Consider the following 22055-nt stretch of genomic DNA (forward strand, 5'->3'; position numbering starts at 1 on the left):
GATTTTGACTCAGGTCATGATCTTAAGGTCATGAGCTAGAGCCCTGTGTCAGGCTCCATGCTCAGTATGGAGTCCACTTGAGATTCTCTTTCACTCTTCCTCTGCCCATAAATAAATAAATAAATAAATAAATAAATAAATAAATAAATAAAATCTTTTAAAAAAAGAAGAAGAAGAAGAGATTTCAGAAGTTCCCTGCACTAGATGCTGGGTTAAATAACAGTAGTTAACACAGTCCCCATTTTCAAGGGGCTCACAGTCTGGTAGAGAGAAGGCAGTTGTCTCAACAAATAAACCACCTAAGCTCTGGAGGTACTGTTAGACAGAGGTCACCCTAGGAGCCATGCAGAAACACTTTAGTTTAAAAAATATATATATATATATAATATATTATTTTATAAGTATTTATATTTTACTTATAATATTATAAATATTTATTTATAAATATATAATATTTTATATATTATAATATATATTTCATTATATAAAAATATATATATTTAAATAATCTCTACACCTAACGTGGGACTCAAACTCACAACCCCAAGATCAGGAAGTCACATGTTTTTCCAACTGAGGCAGCCAGGTGCCCCCAGAAACACTTTATAGAAGTGGTATTCCTTGACCTGAATTTGGAAAAGATAAGGTATTTGTCAGGCAGAAGGAGAGGGATGAGGCAAGAGGATGGCGTTCTTGGTGGACAGAGCAACAAAGGCAAAGGCTCAGAGGCAGGAATTAGCATGGCAGGGGATCAGGAAAGTGTGTGAGGGGTTTCGGGAGAGGTGAACATGGAGATCCCTGGACAAATCAGGAAGGGATGCCCACGAAGCACTTTATTTTCTAAGTCTTGGGGAGTTGTGGATTTTAAAAATCTGAATATAGGGATCCCTGGGTGGCGCAGCGGTTTGGCACCTGCCTTTGACCCAGGGCGCGATCCTGGAGACCCGGGATCGAATCCCACGTCGGGCTCCCGGTGCATGGAGCCTGCTTCTCCCTCTGCCTGTGTCTCTGCCTCTCTCTCTATCTCTCTGTGACTATCATAAATAAAAAAATAAAAATTTAAAAATCTGAATATTTTAAAAATCCTGATGGCAGATGAAGCAGTAAAAGGAGATTTGACTCTAAAAAGATCTGGGGTTTTGAATCTTTGCCCTGCTCCTTCTGTGACTCTAGGTCAAATACCTTCATTCTCTGGGCCCGTTTCCTTGGCCCTAAGAGATGTGGATGGTTGTTATATGTGAAAAGTTAACTCATATAAGTTATATAACTCATAGTTAACTCATAACTCATATGAAGAGCCTGGCATAGAACCTGTCAGTAATTAATAGTCACTTTATTTATTATTGTTTCCTAAAGCTTCTTACATTCATTTATCCAGAACACCTTTGAGCATGCCTGTTTGAGACCACTGCCCTAGCCCAGCCAGAAGGACTCCTGGGTTTTCTGGGCCCTGGACTGGCTGAGTTCTTACCTCTTAGGGCAGTTCTTACCCTACTTAACCACCACCAAGCACTGAAATGGTGAAACTCCAGAAAACACACAAATTCCTACCTGCAAGGAAGAGGCTCTAAACTCCAAGAGTTTCACATTAAGAGAGGGCACAACCAGGTCCAAAAATGTCTCCCCAGACACTTCTTTCAGAAGTCACTGAGGACTGGCGACTCTAGACTTTTCAGGGCCCAAAGAAGAGCAAACCTGCTCCTCCTATTGCAAATACTAAAGGGGGAATTGAGGGAAGTAGTCTTTGCCCTGTGCTAGGCATATTCCATTGTCCCATTCAAGTCTAGGAACAGTTCTGTGAAGTAAATTTTATTTTTCCTGTTTTTTCAAAGGAGGCAGCTTGAGGCTTGCTTAAGTCAAGGCCTGGGCTCCTCCTGGGTCATCTGTACGTTGGACCATTCTGGACTGGGAGGTTTGGAGCAGATCCTTTTTGGAGAAGACATTTAGTCATTAGTTTTACAGGATTACTGCTCTAGGGTGGAGGAGAGGCAGGCTTCAGGTGCAGATGGACTAGCAGGTGAAGGATCAGATGCTGACATACTCAGGGTGTTTTCCTGAGCTCAGAGCCCTGATCCTCCCATGTTCTGGGGACAGGACAGCAGAAGTTGTCTTGCTCTTTGCAGAAGCCCATAAAAATATCACTGCTTTAAATTCTGTCACCCAAATAAAGGACTATTGAGTAGCATAAAATATGGATCTTCAGTATATCTGCAAACTTTGGTATTTTAAAGTAACACATAACATGTTAAGAAATTACAACTTAAAAAAAAAGAAATTACAACTTGATTACAGATTAATTTTTTTCTTAATTATAACTTTTACTTACTCATTCGTTTTATCACCTTGAGCAAGGACACCCAACAGAGTCGTGCTCGCCAGGTCCCTACTCCATTCTAAACATGGTCTGTGTATTCTTTAATCCCCACAGCACTCCTGTAAGATATGGGGTGTCGTTATCCTCATTTGATAACTGGGGCAGCTGAGGCCCAGAAAGGTTTAGTGACTATTGCCCAGGATCTGGCCTTTGGTAGACAGATGAGCCAGGGTTTGAAACCAGCAGCCAGACTCTAGGGCCTGTGCTACAGCCTTTTTTTTTTTTTTTTTTTTAAGATTTTATTTATTTGAGAGAGAGAGAGAGAGAGAGCGCACGCACAAGCAAGGGGAGCAGGCAGAGGGAGAGGGAAAAGCAGGCTTCCCGCTAAGCAGAGAGGCTGACGTGGGGCTCATCCCAGGACCCTGGGACCGTGACCTGAGCCAAAGGTAGATGCTTAACCAGCTGAACCACCCAGGTAAGAGAAGGTTTAAGAAGCAAACTTAAGGGACGCCTGGGTGGCTCAGTGGTTGAGCACCTGCCTTTGGCTCAGGGTGTGATCCTGGGTCTGGGGATTGAGTTCTACATCAGGCTCCCTGCAGGGGGGCCTGCTTTTCTCTCTTCCCAAGTCTTTGCCTCTCTCTCTCATGAATAAATAAATAGATCTTTTTTTAAAAAAAGAAGTAACTTAATATGAAGAAAAGTTACCAATTTATTTTTTTTCTTTGATTAAAGAAACAGCCACTGATTATAACAGCATGGTTTGCACCCACTGGTTTGAGCTACAGAATCTCTTGAGTTAAGAGGGATTTATAAATGCTATTGTTTCTGACATTCTAATATTTCAGAATGGAAGAAGAAAGCAATCATTTCAGTTCATTTTAACGAGTACTCATTGCTCTGTCCTCTTCCTTAAACAGGCTTTACTCACTTTTTCATCTGACAGACTCCTACCTGACCCTTAAAGCCCAGCATGGGCTCCTCCTTCAGAAAGTCTCCCCAAACTGCCCTAGTGACTGCCTACTTTGAGCTGTGCTTTTCCAAGCTTGCTCCACTGAATATGATCTGCTTTAGTGATAGAATTGTCTGTCTCCCTTTCTGTTCTGTAAGTCTCCCAAGTTCAAGGACCTTGTCTTATTCAGCATTGAATCTTTTTGTACCTTCTCCTATGGCTCACTTGTAGTAAGGATTCAGTGAATGTTTGGTGAAGGAATTAATGATTAATGTGTGTTTAGCATTTTGCTTCAGTTCCTTGCTTATACACAAAATTGGTCACATTTTAGAACTTTGCCTCTCTATATCCATAAAGTTAGGAATAAATCCTCTTAAAAGATCACACTGATTTAAATTTTTTTTTGTTCTTATTTGAATTAAAACAATACATACTCATCCTTTAAAAATTAAATAGAGAGGCAGCTCTGGGGTCAGATCACCTGGGTTTTAATCCCAGTTCCTCCACCTATTACCAGCTCTGTGACCTTAAGCCACTTAACTTCTCTGTGTCTCAAGTTTCTTCTTTGGAAAATGGGGATGATAATAGTATGTACAGCATAAGGTTGTTATGAGAATTCAATTGGTTAACATTTGTAAAGCACCCAGAACAGTGCCTGACACAAAGTAATACATAAGTGCCCATTAGATTAACCAATTAATGGAGCACCAGGGTGGCTCAGTTGGTTAGGCATCTGACTTGATTTCAGCTTAGGTCATAATCTCAGGGTCATGAGACCCAGCCCTGATGGGCTCCACACTCAGCGGTGTGTCTGCTCTCCCTCTGCCCTTCCCCACTGTGTGCACTCTCAAATAAATAAATAAATAAATCTTTAAAAAAATTAACTGATTAACTATGAAAAGCATAAGTGCTTATTAAATTAATCAGCGAATAGTTCAGTTAACATTTAACAAAACTTGTTAAAAAAATTGCATTTCTCTGGAACCCTTTTCCATTCCTCAGCAACACATTTCCCACTTTCTTTCTTTTGGGGGTTGGGAGGGGTAGAGATTTTATTTATTTATTTGAGAGAGCAAGTGAGCATGGGCAGGGGGGAGAAGCAGACTCCCCACTGAGCAGGGAGCCTGACACAGGGCCTGAGCTGAAAGCAGATGCTTAACCAACTGAGCCACCCAAGAACCCCTCCACTTTCTTTTCTGATTGTTTTGGTATTTGTTTTCCTATTCCTGTTGAAATACCATGGTGCTCTGGGTCCTTGATTTTTCAGTGTTAGGCATTATGCATTGAGTTCTCACCAGGGAAGTCACGGAGGACTGAGCTTTCTTTAATCTGCACACACTTCTGGGAAGCCCTGGTGGCTCAGCAGTTTAACGCTGCCTTCAGCCTGGGCTGTGATCCTGGAGACACGGGATTGAGTCCCGCATCGGGCTCCCTGCATGAAGCCTGCTTCTCCCTCTGCCTGTGTCTCTGCCTCTCTCTCTTGTGCTCTGTGTCTCTCATGAATAAATAAATAAGTAAGTAAATAAATAAATAAATAATCTTTAAAAAAAATCTGCACACACTTTTTTTTAAAGATTTTATTTATTTATTCATGAGACAGAGAGAGATAGAGAGAGAGAGAGAGAGAGAGAGAGAGAGAGAAGCAGAGATACAGGCAGAGGGAGAAGCAGGCTCCATGCAGGGGGCCCGATGTGGGACTCGATCCCAGGACCCTGGGATCATGCCCTGAGCCAAAGGCAGATGCTCAACTGCTGATCCACCCAGGCGTCCCTGCACACACTTGCTATCTCATCGTCTCAGTGTGTTTTTGTGGTGATTTGGTTTGGATCACTAATCAGGACTGTTATGCCATCGATACACTTGCTGTGAGCCATAGAGTATGCTATGGTTACTTTTGTTTTCTTGTAGAACTTTTTGTTATCCCTATAATTAAATCTCTCTCGTTTTAATCTATTTCCTTGCCTTTTTATATCCCTCATGTGCTTATCACAATTTATCTCCAAATTCCCCCTTGGTTATACAAATCTCCCCCCTTTACATAGTCTATCCATTTCACCTTCATTTCCCAGTCTTCTGACTGGTTTCACTCTGGGTGGTTGATTTCTAGGTTGTTTACATAACCCTGTGGACTCAATTCTTCATTCTCTTCATCACACTGGCTTTTTAATCTGTTTCTGTTTGTGTCTTTATGATTCATCCACAGAGAGGACCCAAGAAGTCAAAACCAACGCAGAAACAGGAAGTCAGCTTCCTTAATCCCTCACCTTCTAGCTCACCTGGATGAATCCTTGTCCAAGAATTGGGACAACTTTTGGCTGAAGCCTGCCCATGTTGTTGGGTTTTATCTAAAACAAAAACAATAAAACAAACAAAATAACAATACCACAACACATTTAGTCATTCCCAGTCCACAGGACAAAGAATATTAAAGTTCACCTCTACCCTTGGCCAAAGTCAGGATTTAAATTGAAGTTAAATGACTTCATTCACTCATGCATTAATTTACTAATTCGTTCATTCACTTGTTAGTCGTAATACTATGGAATATATAAAATTATTATATAACACACTAACATAATCATAGGAGATGTTTACTGAGTACTTAACAATGTGCTGAGTACTCTGTTAAGTCCTGCTTAGTCATTATCTTGGTTAACCCCCGTCATGGCTCCCCACGAGGTGAGTATTACTACCTCCATTTCTCCTGGGAGGATTGCGGGGCTTGGAGGAGTTGAGCAAGCCCTCCAGATGTCTATTCTCTACCATGAATCTCTACCCTGACTCATAGTAGATGTATAACTTTAGGCCTAGTAGTTGTGTGGTTTGATCTTTTCTGAACTTGTTTTCTTGGGTGCAAAAAGAGAATGCCTGCCTAGCAGTAGTGTTGTGATCATTAAATGAGATCATTTATTCAAAGTTCCTGGCACAGGATACTTCACTTGGTCATTGCTACCAGCTATTGTTGTCATTGCTGTTAATAAATATGTACTTCTCGTGAAACCTGGACATATGGAGCACTTGCCATGTACAAGGCGGCATAGAAGATAACCAGAACTTTCTCACACCTTCCTTCTCACTACTCAAATTACAGTTAGCCCTTTATTTACAGTTTATCTAAGGAGCCATACTCTCTTCTATTTCTGGGCCTTTTGCCTGTTGCTGCTTCTGTACCTGAAAATCCCTTCTCCCTCTTCACTATTAAGTCCCAGCATCACTCATTCCTGCTTCTCTTCAGGACCCCACATAGACATCCTCTTCTTTCCCTGAACAGCAGGAGCAAAGTTGGCACATGGACCCCTCCTACGCACTCCACAGCCTCTCATACCCCTCCATACCTACCATACCCTACCATAGTGGATATAATCGCCTGTCAACCTGTCTGTCTCTACAAGCCCCCACCCAGATGAAGATCTCCTGGTTTTCTGGACCCAGGCCAAACTACATTGCTGTCTTTCAGGACACTCCTTTGTATATCTTGAGGCCAAGATCATCTCTGCACAGACCCCTTCCAGAAATTAATGAGGACTCCTAACCAAAGGCCTCTCAAGAAGTTCAAGATGAAAAGACCTGTCTCTGTTCTTTGTAAATACTAGAAGGGAAAATTATGGTGAAGAATTCTTCGCCCTTCATAAGGGGAAGGGGTAGAGCATTGCAGGGAACTAACATTTAAGAAGCATTTACTGTAATGAATAAAACAAATGAGTAATTGTGTAATACTCCAATTCTGTCATTCCCAGTGTTGCTGAGAACCAGTATTCTCAGCATCAGAGAAGGGAAATTCAGATGTTAAACTAGAAGAGATTTTGAACTGATAATGAATTAAGGTTGTATCTTATGTTTAAAAACAGTTGCCTGAATAACTGAGAGGAGGGGTATTTACAGAGGGGAGGGGAGAGATAATAGAAGGGGTTACAAAGAAGCCTGAAGAAACTTTTGGGGTGATGGATATGTTTACTCTCTTCATTGTGGTGAAAGGTTCTCAGGTGTAGACACATTTTAAGTATGTGCACTAGTGTGTCACTTATACCTCAAGCTATTTAAAACAGAAATAAAAACCTATTTCCTAATTCTTTCCATCGAAATGACCTAGAAATAAAGTCTGCAGTAGCAATACCCCAGAATTGTGGTTTTGAAATACTCTTTGCCCTAAAGGGATCCAGGGATCCTTGAAGAAATGTCTAGTTCCTGGTCTAGGGCAGGGAAATCATGAGATGAACACACAACATCTTGTTACACTAGACAACAAAGAAGCTACCAAAGATGAAGAGTCTTGTCAGAAAAAGTCAGGAACCAACTTAGGATCTCATTGGCTACAGATGGGATAATTGGGGATCCCTGGGTGGCTCAGCAGTTTAGTGCCTGCCTTTGGTCCAGGGCGTGGTCCTGGAGTCCCCGGATGGAGTCCCACATCGGGCTCCCTGCATAGAGCCTGCTTCTCCCTCTGCCTATGTCTCTGCCTCTCTCTCTCTGTGCCTCTCATGAATAAATAAATAAAATCTTTTAAAAAATAAAATAGGGATCCCTGGGTGGCGCAGCGGTTTGGCGCCTGCCTTTGGCCCAGGGCGCGATCCTGGAGACCCGGGATCGAATCCCACATCGGGCTCCCGGTGCATGGAGCCTGCTTCTCCCTCTACCTGTGTCTCTGCCTCTCTCTCTCTCTCTCTCTCTGTGACTATCATAAATAAATTAAAAATTTAAAAAAAAATAAAAAATAAAATAAACCCCACATTGGGCATGGAGCCTACCTGAAAAAAAAAAAAGTTGGGACAATTTAAGCACTGTAGTAATAAAAATTGCCATGGATCAAAGCACATCAAATACATTTTCACTTAGATATTCATATTGTTGCTTTAAAAAGATTAATTGGTCACCATTGAAAAATACTAGATAGGGTGCCTGGGTGGCTCAGTGGTTGAGCATCTGCCTTCGGCTCAGGTCGTGATCCCGGATTCTGGGATCTAGTCCCACATTGGGCTCCTCTTGGGGAGCCTGCTTCTCCGTCTATGTCTCTGCCTCTCTCTCTGTGTCTCTCATTAATAAATAAATAAAATCTTTAAAAAAAGAAAGAAAGATACTAGATAACCAGTTCATTATTCTGAAAACTGGTAAATAAAGGGGTAAAAAATAAGCATTTATCATGCCATTTCCATCCAAACTGTATTACCAGGTAACTAAACAGTAGATGAGGGGAAGTTTCTTTTTTAGAAGTATTCCACTTAATAAAATAAAAAGCAACAATAGAATTTAAAAATTACCATTTTGTGACCCCTAATGAATTAGCAATCTAGGTTGATCATCAACAGCTGCTAACATCCCCAAAAGATAAAAAGCCATTAAACGCCTCTTAATGGTAGACCACCTACAAAATAGTCATTACCAAATAACCGAACCTGGATCTGATCTACACTTTACATCCAACTACTGTAATAGTAGCTGTCCTCTGAAATACAGAGGACAGAGGAGCATATGACATCAGGGGAATGCAATCAGCAAAATTCAGGCTCTGGAAAAACTCCATTTAAAAAAATTACTCTTTAAAAAAAAAAGTCACAAAGGAAAAAGGAAATCTATAGATTTTTCAAAAGAAGGTCAAAAGGCATCAGTGAGTTGCAATGTGTTGACATTTTTTCATCCTGGTTGAAACAAACTTTAAAAAATATATGGCATTGATGAGAATTTAATATTTGAATGCTACCTATATATTTGATATTAAAAGTTACTAATTTTTAGGTGTGCTAAGGACATTATGGTTATGTTGTTTTTAAAGTCCTGATCTTTTAGAGATACATATTGAAATATTCATAGATGAAATGATATGATGTATGGAATTCACTTCAAAATAATATGAGAGGGAGTAAGCAAATAGAGGCTTAAGTGAAATAAGATTGACCATGTGTTGAAACTTGTTGAAGCTAGGTGGTGGAAATATTATATTATTTTACCTTTGTATATATTAGAAATTATCCATAATAAAATAATTCAAAATATTTACTATGAACTAAATACTTTTTAAAAGATTTTATTTTATTTTGTTTTTTTAAAGATTTTATTCATAAGAGACAGAGACAGGCAGAGACACAGGCAGAGGGAGAAGCAGTCTCCATGCAGGGAGCCCGATGTAGAACTCGATCCTGGAATTCCAGGATCACACCCTGAGCCCAAAGCAGACGTTTGACGGCTGAGCCATCCAGTGTCCCTAAGAGTTTATTTTTAAGTAATCTCTACACCCAATGTGGAGCTCAAAATCACAACCCTGAGATCAAATGTTGCTTGCTCCACCAACTGAGCCAGCCAGGCAGGCACTCTGAACTAAACACTTATAAGCATATTTCCACATTATTTTATTGCCTTTTCACTATAGCTCTGTAAGTGAGGTACAATTTTCCCTGTTTTCAAGAGGCCTTTCTTGGCTGAAGCCACCCCTAGCTTTGACTTACATAGTTTTCTCCCTGGCCTCTCTCTTGCCTCCTTCAACCCATTGTTCACACAGCAGCCCAAATACTTCCAAGTGTATGAACCCATTTAATTCTCACAACTCAGTATTATTATTATTATTATTATTATTAGTTTTCAGATGAAGAAATTGACGCACAGATGTTAAATAAATTTCTCCCAAGACGACACAGCTAATAACTGGCTGATCTGTACTATGTAAGCCTGGTTTAGTTGCTACTCATGCATGCTGAAACCATACTTCTATAAACAGAAAATAAAATCATATATGAATATACAGAGCCTGCCATGTACTGGTTTAGTATATTGGTTAAGAGCATGGATGCTGAAGCCAGACTGTGAATCTTGAGCAAGTTACTTAACCTTGTGGTGCCTCAGTTACCTCATCTGAAAATAGGGGAAATAATAGTTCCTACTTCAAGATGTCCTTGTAACAAGTGATTATGTTAATATGTGGAAAGGAGGAAGTGCTGTAAATGTTGGTTGTCCTCAGATGTTGCCTTTAGCTTCTCCCCTTTGCTTCTGAGAGCTGCTTTCTCTCTAGCACCTTCCACCCCAGCAGAACCACTCGCTGTTACCTAAATAAGCCTCTCTGTTGCCTCTGCCTTTCTGGCAAATCCTTACTTGCTCTCCCAGCCCCACATTAAGGGTCACCATCTCCATGAAGGTCCCACAGTGAGAGGTCTACCTGTTACCTAACTGCATGCATAATAAGCCTTACCTTACCCTGTGTGGGATTATCTGTTTCAATATCTATCTCCCCTACTAGACTCCTGGCTCCTGAAGGGCAGAGACCTGTCTTCATCTTATCCAGCAGAGAGCTGGGATCAGGCCGTGTTTAATAAATGTTGGTTAAATAACCTGTCAGGGGCATGCCTCAGGGCAGTTATGTGCTGAAGTTGGAGGTCTTTCAAATTTGGAAAGCTTAGTTCTAAATCATTTCTCGTATTTGAGTTCTTGAAACTCCAAGAATATATATTCACAGGCACCAATTTGAAGAAACCCAACTGCAGACAATGGGATCATAGGCCTTTATTTGATTATAAGTCAGTTGTCCACAGAGGGGCAGTAAAGTGTAATGATTTAAAATTCAGGTAATCCCACTGCCTGGTTTCGTTGTTGTTTTTTGAATACCATAAAAATGACACAGATTTTTAAAATTTTGTAGAGAATTGTGGACTCACTGAAGGATTTGAAAAATTGGGAAAGCTACTTGACATAATTACTATTTAGTTACTAATTGATACAAAACTCTGGCTCCCCATACTCTATATCTAAAATAGGAAAATAGGTTTTACAACACAACTTTTTAAAATGTAGTCGTTTTAATAAGTCTTTTATGGCTTCTGAGTTTTGTATCATATTTTAAAATATTTTTTTCTATTCTAGGATAATAAAAGATTGTCTCATTTTCTTCTAGCACTTGTATTATTACATTTAGATTTAATTCCTTGATCCATCTGGAATTTATCTTGGTATAAGGTGTGAAATATTGGTTCCAATTTTATTTTTCTTCCAGATGGCTACTAGTTGCTCCAACACCATTCACTGAATTCATCATTTCCCCACTGATTTGAAATATCTCTGTCATCATATTCAGAATTTTTATATGATAAAAAAACCTAGTTCTTTTTTTTTTGTCCTGATTTGAGTGGAAACGTCTGCAAATATACTTTTTAACTACCCCCAGTTTTTGGTTAAAAAAATGTTTTTGAGTTGTATATGACCATCAATATCATATCCAAACAGGATTTTTATCCTCATTTTATGAATTTGTCATTACCAAGCTCATTTCTGTTTCTTTCTTTTAAGTGTAGTGCACACAACCTTCAAATATTATGAACATTTCTCTCTCCCAGCTGTCACTACACCAAACTACATATGTTATATTTCCCTAAATCATCTTGCTGTGCTCTTTGCAGCTCTTCCATACACTTGATGTCCTCACCTAACAAGTTGCTCAGAAGTCACTACAATTATATTAAATGAGGTTTTGACGTGAAAGCCTATCATCTCTATCCAGTTCATCCCCAGACTGGGCCCTGATTTCCGTTTAACACGAAGGACAGGCTATGTTTCTGGAAAATAAGATTTTGAAGGAGCTACAGTAGTTATTTGTTGGCACTTTAAACAATCCACTCTGAAGGGGAAAAAATGTCCTACAAAATGCCAAATGTTATTGTGGGAAAATTTTTTTTCTATTTATTCCAGCAAAATGATTCAGACACTGAAGAAAAAGGGTCGTCCTGTACTAGGTCTTGAACTCAAAGAACTGTTTGCACAGATACTCATCATAGCCTCCACCTCAACAGATGCTCTTTCAAATGTTTCATGACTCTTGTCAACAGACAGTCTCCATTTAAGGGGAGCAAGATGATGCTGCCAGAGCCGGCTGTGCTGGCAAGAAGGCGGGCCCAAAATTTCTATTTAAAAGCTGGACCAAAATATGTTTGGCTTCTGTTGTCTATTTAAAATTTCAAGTTAAGACGCAGAAAAATTACTCTCCATCCTGAATGGGCCCGGGGTGCCTCACAGACTAGACAGCTGCTGACGGCATGAGAGAGAAATTAGGAACGCTGAGGTATCCGTGAAGACCCCATATTCGACCTCCTGACCCGAGGGTCTCCCCACCTCAACAAGATAAGCATCTTGGGCGGCACCTGCCGCCACGTCAGCCACCTCCATCGGGCGCCCGCTCCACCTTGGTTTTCCACCTCATGACCCTTTCCTAGCGGCCTCTGTCCATTTCGGAACAACCCGCACCTCAGGACCTTCATTCTCACAGCAGCCCGGGTTCACCTCAGCGCCCACCTCCGTGCCCCCGAATTCCCACGCGTCTCCGTGCGCCCACTTTGGAGTCTTCTCCCTGACTTCAGCGTCTCCCTCAGCTCAAGGGAGGCCCCCACACTCCCCCCTCATCCGAGCCCCTCTCCTCAGCGGGTGTCCTCCGCCTCAGACTCTCTCCCTGACCCCACGGAGCCGCCCCAGAGGCTCCCGGAGACCGGCTCCCAGCTCTTCCTCCCCCACCCTGGGCCCCGCCCACCGCGGCCCGCCCCTCCTGCTCTCCGCCCACGGCCGGCCCGCCCTCTCGTTCGCCCCAGCCTGTCCCGCGCCGGCGGTGGACACGCCCCTCGCTCTCCGCCCCGCCCCCGCCCCGCCCACCGTGGCCCCGCCCCTGTGTCCTCGCCCGGCCCCGCCCACGCTGGACACGAGCTGAAGCTCTCGTCGGTTGGCGCCAAACCTCCCGGTCAGTGTCCCCTGGGCTTCCAGTCTCCGCGTTCTGGTTCCGAGTCAGAATCCCTGAGGACCGGGAATCCCGGGCAGGGGACAGAAGGGAGTCACCTTGAAAACCTGAGTTGAGAGTGTGGGTACGAGCGGGGTTTGTGGCAAAAAAGAGCAAGCGTGTGAAGAACGTGAGGGGAAACCGAAGGGTTCCTTTCTCTGGTGGTGCTTCACGGTCGTCGCGGGGCCCTGGGCTCGTGGCTGTGCGTCCCGCGCCCACCCCCGAGGGGAAATCTCCGTCATCTCCAGGGATTTCTAGCAGCATTATTCTAAAGCAGGTCTGACCTAAGTCTTAACGTGGCCTCCTCTGCCTCGTTGGAGGGAGTCGGGTGATGGGAAGATGCCAGTGGCTGCGCGGAGGGGACGTGGACCAACGCTCCGCAGCGGTGACGCCTGGTGTCCGGGGAGACCGTGGTGTCGGGGAGCCCTTCCGTCCATCGTGGCTACTTGAGAAAGAGAACTATCTTTTCGTTTTATCAAGGCGAGGGAAACGAACGATTTTATTTTTATTTTTATTTTTTTTAGTGAGGACGGTCAATGTTGAATTTGGGGTAGTCCTATTTATGATTACCTATGTGGGGGACAGTATCCCCGAAGACCCCATTCCATGGTCTCCTCTTTACCTCAGATATTTGCCGTTTAATGATTTTAGGTGGTAGCAATCATATCTCTACCTTAGTATTTTTTTGCACTCCTGCCGGGCCCCAATTGCAACTTTGGTAGGAAGAAAGACAATGCAATAAACAATATTCTACAATCATGCCTTGTAGATTCCTGAGATCTTAACAACTAGTACGGTGTTAAAGACTCCATTTATCTGCCTCTAGGTTCTCACGTTATCCTAATATTGGGTATCTATCATAATTTTCAATCTTAAAAAAATTCTTGAGACCAGTAAATACTATAAAATAAAATAGATCTTGTGTTTTATGAAACAAAGGGATATGTTGCAAGGGAGCCCATTCATAATTAGGAGGCAGGAAGGCATTCATCATATATGACAAAAAAAAAATCTATTGATTGAGGGTAGATTAAGTTCTAGGAGCCAGGGAAGATACAGGAAGAATGACATGAGGTCAAAGTTCGCCGGGCATTGTTAACATAAACGTGAAAGGTGAAACAGCAATAAGCAATACTAAATAGCATTCCAAGACAACAAAAAAGATATTATCAGACAGTCATATTTGTGCTGTAGAAAATCAAAAGCTGAGGGACGCCTCGGTGGCTCAGTGGTTGAGTGTCTGCCTTTGGCTCAGGGTGTGATCCCCGAGTACCGGGATGGATTCCCCCATTGGGCTCTCTGCATAGAGCCTGCTTCTCCCTCTTTCTGTATCTCCTGTGAATAAATAAAAAAATGAAAAAAAAAAAGAAAGAAAATCAAAAGTTGAGAAAAGGTGACCAATTTTCAGAAAAGGGAGTAGAAACTAAGCCCCCTACCTTCACATACATATACCCACAAAAGAAACAATGTCAGGTGCCCAGCAAAAAGAAGATACTAAATCATTCTAAACTAAATATATCTCTTATAGCTCTTTTGGTCTTTGGTGACTTTGAAATGAAATCAAGATCTCTGGGCAAAGGATTTTTGTACTATATGATCTACTTTTTAGATAGTTTTTAGATATGAACTACTTTTATATGAACTACTTTTTAGATAATATTTCTTATTTTCCCCAGAACTGATTGTTTTTCTGCTGCTCACCTTTCAAGATGAAGGAGGATCAAGTTGTGTTGGAAGAACCAGGATTCCAAGATGAAGAAGTATGGCTAGAATTTTGAAACATGGGTAGACATTCAGTCATTCCACAAAAATGAAGTTCCTTCTCTGCGAGCTATTATTTTTAGAAACAGAGATGGAAAGAAAGCATAGTTCTAGAGAGAGGCAATATTACAAATATGTAACAACTTGTTTGGCAAAGGGTGTTAAGATTAGCTATTTAGCAACTAAGCATGAAAGTATTTTAATAACCTAACAACTGGTACCACCATGATGGTAACTCTGCAGGCTGGTACCAAATAGCAGAGGAAGGAGTTCAAGGTCTGGTGGGGCAGAAAGTTGAGAAAACATATTTTAAAAGGGGCGTCTGGGTGGTGTAGTCGTTAAACATTCAACTCTTTTGTTTTTGGCTTAGATCTGATCTCAGGTTAGTGAGATCAAGTCTCACGTCAGGTTCCAGACTCAACATAGAGTCCGGTGGAGTTTCTCTCTCCCTCTTCCTCTGCCTCTGCCTGCCTCTCTCTCTCTCTCTCCAATAAATAAATAAATCTTTAAAAAAATAAAATAAGTTAAATGTTGTTCCATTCCTTTGGGTTAAGGTCTTAAAAATCTGGACAGGACATGACAAAAATATTGGGCTTCCCAGCCCTTTCAGGGTTGGTGCATCTTCTAAATATATAATAATGTGTTTGAAAAACACATTATTGATCCTACCTCGATCTATCTAGAGAAGTGGAATTTGAGGCATTTTGGAGCAACTCATAATATTGAATCAACCCTTTAAAAGATATGATACAATTGGATAATGAAGAATCAAAGTTCCACTTTTTATTTTCTGTTGCATCCCCTTCAGGAATCTTTGTTTCAAGACATTGACCTGTTACAAAAACATGGAATCGTAAGTATTTTTTCAATTTTCAATGTAAGTTTTCAGTGTGAAATTGTTCAATTCAGGGTTTCTCATCCTTGACCCTATTGACATTTGGGACTGGGCAATTCTTAGTTGTGTGTGTGGGGGTGCATTTGTAAGGTATTTAGTAGCATCCCTGGCTCCTGACCACTCACTTTATGCTGATAGCACCCCTTTTAGTTATGACAACCAAAAATTTCTCTAGACATTGTCATATGACCCAAGGGGGCAAAACTGCCCCCAGTTGAGAACCACTGGTCCGACTAGAGGTGTTCAGGGCTACCTACCACTGTTTTCAACAGAAAATTCAGTTCCTTGGCAGGTGATTAGAGTAAATGATGTTGACCAAAATCAGACTTTGAGTAACAAGATGAATTCAACAGCAGTTCATTGATAGTAAAGCTTCTCTGACATTATCTTTTGGAGCCCTCACATTTAATTTCTTTCAGTTGGATTTAGAAAATAGGAGCAAGAGAAAATCCTGGCCCTTTGGTAATGTAGTTATTTGCATTTCCCAAGGGTAGAAGAAAAAAAATTAATTAAAAAAAACCATATTCATAATGAAGTTCTCTAGAAGGAAAGAGCTGAACCGAGGGGGCGAATGTGTGATAAATTTGCTAGCTTTTCTACCAACAGACTTTTCTTTTGAATTCCTTGTTACATTGCCATGGTCTCACTAACATTCTTGGGAAATCAGGGCACAGCCAGAACATTTGGCAGCATGCTGGGTATGTTCTACTCAGATATTTCCAGAACATTTGGCTACATGGTGGGTGGGTTCCACCTGGCTGCTTGTATAAAATTGGCATCGTGGTAGAAGGAGATGGACACAAAAGCACATGAGATCGTATGGGAGACTTGCAGGCTGGCATTTTATCAATCTGCTGCACCCATTCTTTTATTTACAGAATGTGGCTGACATTAAGAAACTGAAGTCAGTAGGAATCTGTACCATCAAAGGGATACAAATGACAACAAGAAGAGCACTATGCAATGTCAAAGGGCTCTCAGAAGCAAAAGTGGACAAGATTAAAGAGGCAGCCAACAAACTTATTGTAAGCAAAATCAATTCTTTGTTGTTTTAGCTTAGAAGGGCCCTGGGAGTCTCTGTAGCCTTTCTCATTGAACACCAGAAACTCCTCACAAATACTAGAAACTACTGAGGGAACCCTGAATTTCTATGGATCACAATCTATTATACTCCTCATGTTAACTTTTGATCCCTTCAGTTTCAAAGCAACAACAATTAATTTTTGACAGATTGAGACAAGAGTTAAAGAGACTTGAATACTATAAAGATAATCATTTCTACCAAGCCTTTTTTTTGGATCTCCTTTTATATTAATTTTTCTCCCTTTATGTTTCTATGCCTTAACTCCTCCTTATTTTTGCTTTGTCTTCTCAAATATTGTATCTTTGGTTGTTGCAAAGCACTCAGCACCAAAGAAGTTGTACTCTCATGGTATAGGTCAATTGGTAAGGGAACGTTGGGTTAGAAAAAGACTAACAGTGTGGTCTACACGTATACAATTGAGATAAATATGACCAAGAATATGCTCACTGAGGCAAATGAACTGCAGCTGAGCTGAACTCATACCTTGGAGCTGGCCCACAGACTATGAGAGGCCCATGCAGCTAAGAGGCTCCAAGCAAAAACATATGCCTTTGACCCTAGCTTTTGTGTTGAACTTTTGGAGGCCAGTGGAGGCACTAGCTCTGGTAACAAGAATGTGCGGAAAGAAAGTCACCAAGTCTCTCCTTTTGCAGAACAAAGCTTTCCATATTTACATATGTGTGTGAGGGTCTTATTCCCAGCAACTCCTAGAAGGTTCTTCATGGACAGCCATTTGGTTTCCTTCCTCAGAGGCAGTTGAAGTGTGACAGTGATGACAGTGGCAGTGTGGTCCTGAACTTGAAGACAACCTAACTGAACTCTTCTGAACCCAGCTCAGTTGCCCTAACTTCTGAGTAAACTCGGGCGGTATATTCACAGGTCAATTCTACAACTGCCCTAGAGCAGTACCCAGAGTTTTTAAAACTGCCACTTTAGAGTTCATAAGCATTACTCTATTTTCCTTGTAAACTAAATCCCATTATCAAAGAAAAGAATCCCTCTCCTTCTCAAGCATATACTAGTGAACCCAGAATCTGCATCCTTTCTTAACTAAAGCTGTTTATTCTTAGAAAGAGATTGAGAGATAGAAGGAGGGAGGGAGGGAAGGAGGGAAGGGGTGGAGTGAGGGAGAGAGAGACAGAGAGAGAAAGGAAGTTAATTTAGTAATATAGTGGTTCCAAACATTAGTGCGTATCAATGACCTGGAGCAGCTAATAATGAAGATATACGCCCAGACTTGTTGAAATAGGATAGGGCCTGTTTTTTTTTTTTTTTTTTAAGAGTTGTGAGTTTAAACATTTTATTTACTTATTTTACAGGGTGGGGGAGGGGCAGAGGGCGAGGGAGAGAGAGAACCCGAAGTAGGCTCCACGCTCAGCACACAGCCCTACATGGGGCTTGATCTCATGACCTGAACTGAAATCACGAGTCAGAGACTCAACTGACTGAGCCACCCAGGTACCCCGGTTTGGGCTTTTTAAACCTCCTGTCAAGTTCTCCAAAGTTTGAGAACCACTGTCCTATGAAACAAGAACAGAAATACATTAGACCATATCATTAGAGCACATCAAGCCCTGTTCTCACTAGTTACACTACTGCATCACTACAGCTCATTGATTTGGCAAATAAGTAGCATTTCTACTGCTGACAGATATTGTCTCATGAATAGTGAATTTCTGTGCTCCTTGAAATTTCCAGAGCTAGGGGGAAATGATGCTGGTCAATGGAATCATTTAGTAAAATACCATTCTGCTTTGTGCAATAAATATACCTCATTTAAATTTTACAGCTACCCTATGAGAGAGACACTGTTCTTATCCTGATTTGACCCCAAAAATAAGTTGGAGTACAGCAAGATTAAGTAGTTTACCCTAAATTACACAACTAGTAAGTATTAGAGACATATTTTGAACCTACATAGGGCAGTTCCAGCACCTGTTTTTTTAACCATGATCTTGTGCTGCTTTCAAAGATAAATAAATGAATTGTAGTTCATATCAAATGATGACCCTGATAATTAAGTAGAGAGTTTTGGGCAGCATTTGAAATTAACATCATCATCTTATACCCTTTTGAACCTTTCCTTTTGTCTTTCTGTAGGAACCAGGATTCTTGACTGCCTTTGAGTATAGTGAGAAGAGAAAGATGGTTTTCCATATCACCACTGGGAGCCAGGAATTTGAGTGTGTATCTTGTATCTTTTACAACCACTAGACACAATCTTTGGAATGCTGTATCTTTTTTCTTGAGTTTGTTAGAAATAGCTTCTTTTTCTGAAGTAGCTTTTTTTTTCCTGAAAGACTACTAAAGCAAACAAATTCCAGATGATTTGTAGAAGCAAGATTAAATTTCTTATAAGAAATTCAGACCCAAAATATAAGTAGTTTTCTGAATCAGCCTGTATTTTTAAAACCATCTTGAAAATCAGTTTAACTTTTCATTTCCTTTTCTTCTTGTTGATAAAGGAAATTCCATTTCACTTTTGCTTTTACTTAAAAATCAGTTGTTAGATTGAATATTTTAGAAGAAATAAATTCAGTGGGGTTTTTTTGCTCTTTAGCATCAGAAGCTCTTACTCATTAACAAATTCTGTCTGCTCTACCTTCAACAACAAATCACCCGATTTCTTCATTTCTTCAACAAATAAATTACAAGGAATCAAAAAAGATGAAGTCAGGGAGAAGAGGTAGAAATTAAAAGAGATTTAAAAGACATTTTACCTAGTCCCCAATATATGGATTTTATTTGGATCCTGATTCAAATACACTATAAAAAATAAGATGTATATGAGACAATTGGAAGATTGAACACTTACCTTTTTTAAGATTATTTATTCATTTAAGAGAGAGAAAGGGAATACAAACAGAAAGAGGCAGAGAGAAGAGAAGCAGACTCCCCACTGAGCTATGAGCCTGATGTAAGGCAGAGAGATGCTCAACCATCTGAGCCACCCAGGTACCCCAAAATTACTACTTTTTCAGGTAATAATGATAATATGATTATGTTTAAAATAAGAGTATTCATTTTTTTAGAGATAACTACTGAAATATTTAGGATAAAATGATATATTGTCCAGTCTCTGCTTAAAATAATATGAAAGGGGAGGGAAGTAATTAGAGGTTTATATGAAAAAAGATTGACCATGAGTTCATAGTTGATAATTGTTGAAGCTAAATGATAGGTACATGATGGCTCATTAGTATACTGTTTTTTGTCCACTTTTGTTTATGTTTGAAACTTTCCATTATAATATTTATATATATTTTTTATGTGTGTGTGTGTATAGAAAAAAAGAAGAAATAGGAATTCAATTAATTCTCTACCACCTCCTCCACTGTTACCTTACTGGTTTAAACTATCTATTAATATCTCCTCTGGAGTATTATTATAATGCTTCTAGCCTCTCTCTTTCAGATCTTGGCTCTACTATTTATTCTTCACACAGTAGCCGAAATGATCCCTTTAAAACTTAGGTCACAGGCGTCTGGGTCATTCAGTCGATTGAGTGTCTGACTCTTGATTTCGGCTCAGGTCATGATCTCAGGGTCATGGGATCTAGCCCTGCATCATGGGGTTCCATACTCAGTGGGGAGTCTGCTTGGGATTCTCTCCCTCTGCCCCTCCCCCTCTGCCCCACCCTCTCTCTTAAAAACAAAAACAAAAATCAACAAACTTAGGTCAAATCATGACATTTCTCTGCCCAAAACTACTTTAATGACTCCTCATCTCAGAGCAAAAGCCAAAATCCTAAAAAAAAAAAAAAAAAAAAAAAAAAAAAAAGCCAAAATCCTCTTTAATCAACCCTCATCTTTTTATTCTTTTTTCAGTTTGCTATACACCAACCACACCAACGTCTTTGCTATTCCTAGAACATGCCAGATACACTCCATCCTCAGGGTCTTTGCACTTACCATTTCCTCTGCTTGGAATACTTTTTCCTTCTACATCTGCATGGCATACTGTCATATCTTTCAGATCTTTGCTAAAATGTCCACTTCTCAATGAGGCTGCTTTAATCACTTTATTTAAATATTTAAACTCCCTGCCTTCATCCTCTGCATTTCTTTTTTTTTTTTTAAGATTTTATTTATTCATAGGGACACAGAGAGAGAATGAGAGGCAGAGACACAGGCAGAGGGAGAAGCAGGCTCCATGCAGGGAGCCTGACGTGGGACTTGATCCAGGGTCTCCAGGATCACTTCCTGGGCTGCAGGCGGCGCTAAACTGCTGCGCCACCGGGACTGCCCATCCTCTGCATTTCTTATTTTCTTTCTGGATCTAATTTTTATTCATACCATTTAATAACATCTGACATACCACATATTTCACTCATTTACTTATTATTGTTTATTGTCTATTCTCTCACTAGAATGTAGTAAGCTCCACAAAGTGAAGGATTTTTGTCTTTTGTTCACTGCTTTATTCCAAGTGCATAGAACAATCTCTAGTGTAAACTAGGTGTAGAAGCTGTTTTTAGGCAAATAGGCTTGAGTGATGGAATATATAAAGGGCCCACAGTGACAGCCTGGCTGAATCCAGTCAGGCCTATCAGGCAATGCACCTCAAAGTATCTACAGGCCCTAATAACCAATGGGCTACTTACAACCAGGCACAGTTTAGCAAAAAAAGCAGAATTGCATTCGTTGCCATGTTTCCTCATCTGTCCCTTTTAAAAACAGCCACCCCCTCAAATAAATAAAAAATAAATAATAATAAAATAAAATAAAAACAGATCCCACTTACTGCTTCATAGCAGACAGCCTTTCCCTGTCTCTCTTGCCTGCCCCTCCCTTGCAGTGTATCCAATAAGCTATCTCCTCTGTCCTGCCTCTGGTGAATCCTTCACTGCCAGGACTGCTGGCTACCACCTGATCATCACCTCACATTAGGGGGCCCCCATCCGATTAGGACAGACTCTATCTATCTGTCTATCTATCTATCTATCTATCTATCTATCTATCTATCTATCTATTTATGTATGAGAGACACAGAGAGAGAGGCAGAGGGAGAAATAGGCCCCATGCCAGACATGGGACTTGATCCTGGGTCTCCAGGATCATGCCCTGGGCTAAAGGTGGCACTAAATCACTAAGCTACCAGGGCTGCCCAGGACAGACTCCATTTAAACACCACACTAGGTTCTCAGTAAGTATTAGGTGACTGCATGAATAAAGAAATAGTAAATGAAGTAAGTTGGTGAAGTGTAGTATACTATATATTCCTCTTTTGGAGATTCACAGTGTACACCAGCCTACTAAAGGATCTAAAATCCTGTCATGGGATCCCTGAGTGGCTCAGCAGTTTAGCACCTGCCTT

At 40.7% G+C, this 22055-nt stretch overlaps 2 protein-coding genes across 2 annotated transcripts in view; both read left to right on the forward strand.

Moving 5' to 3' along the window:
- FAM227A (family with sequence similarity 227 member A) overlaps window positions 1-7103 on the forward strand; it is an 83853-nt gene extending 76750 nt beyond the window's left edge. The window contains exon 18 of the mRNA XM_041757495.1: window positions 5467-7103. The gene's annotated coding sequence lies outside the window, so the exon portion shown is untranslated. The remainder of the gene's footprint in view (window positions 1-5466) is intronic.
- Window positions 7104-12918: 5815 nt separating this feature from the next.
- DMC1 (DNA meiotic recombinase 1) overlaps window positions 12919-22055 on the forward strand; it is a 36608-nt gene continuing 27471 nt past the window's right edge. The window contains exons 1-5 of the mRNA XM_041757129.1: window positions 12919-12963; window positions 14676-14759; window positions 15569-15613; window positions 16534-16680; window positions 18840-18922. Coding sequence (XP_041613063.1) covers window positions 14709-14759; window positions 15569-15613; window positions 16534-16680; window positions 18840-18922 — 326 coding nt within the window. The 5' untranslated portion in view covers window positions 12919-12963; window positions 14676-14708. The remainder of the gene's footprint in view (window positions 12964-14675; window positions 14760-15568; window positions 15614-16533; window positions 16681-18839; window positions 18923-22055) is intronic.

The sequence above is a fragment of the Vulpes lagopus genome, chromosome 5 (genome assembly GCF_018345385.1).
Source record: "Vulpes lagopus strain Blue_001 chromosome 5, ASM1834538v1, whole genome shotgun sequence".
NCBI lineage: Eukaryota > Metazoa > Chordata > Mammalia > Carnivora > Canidae > Vulpes > Vulpes lagopus.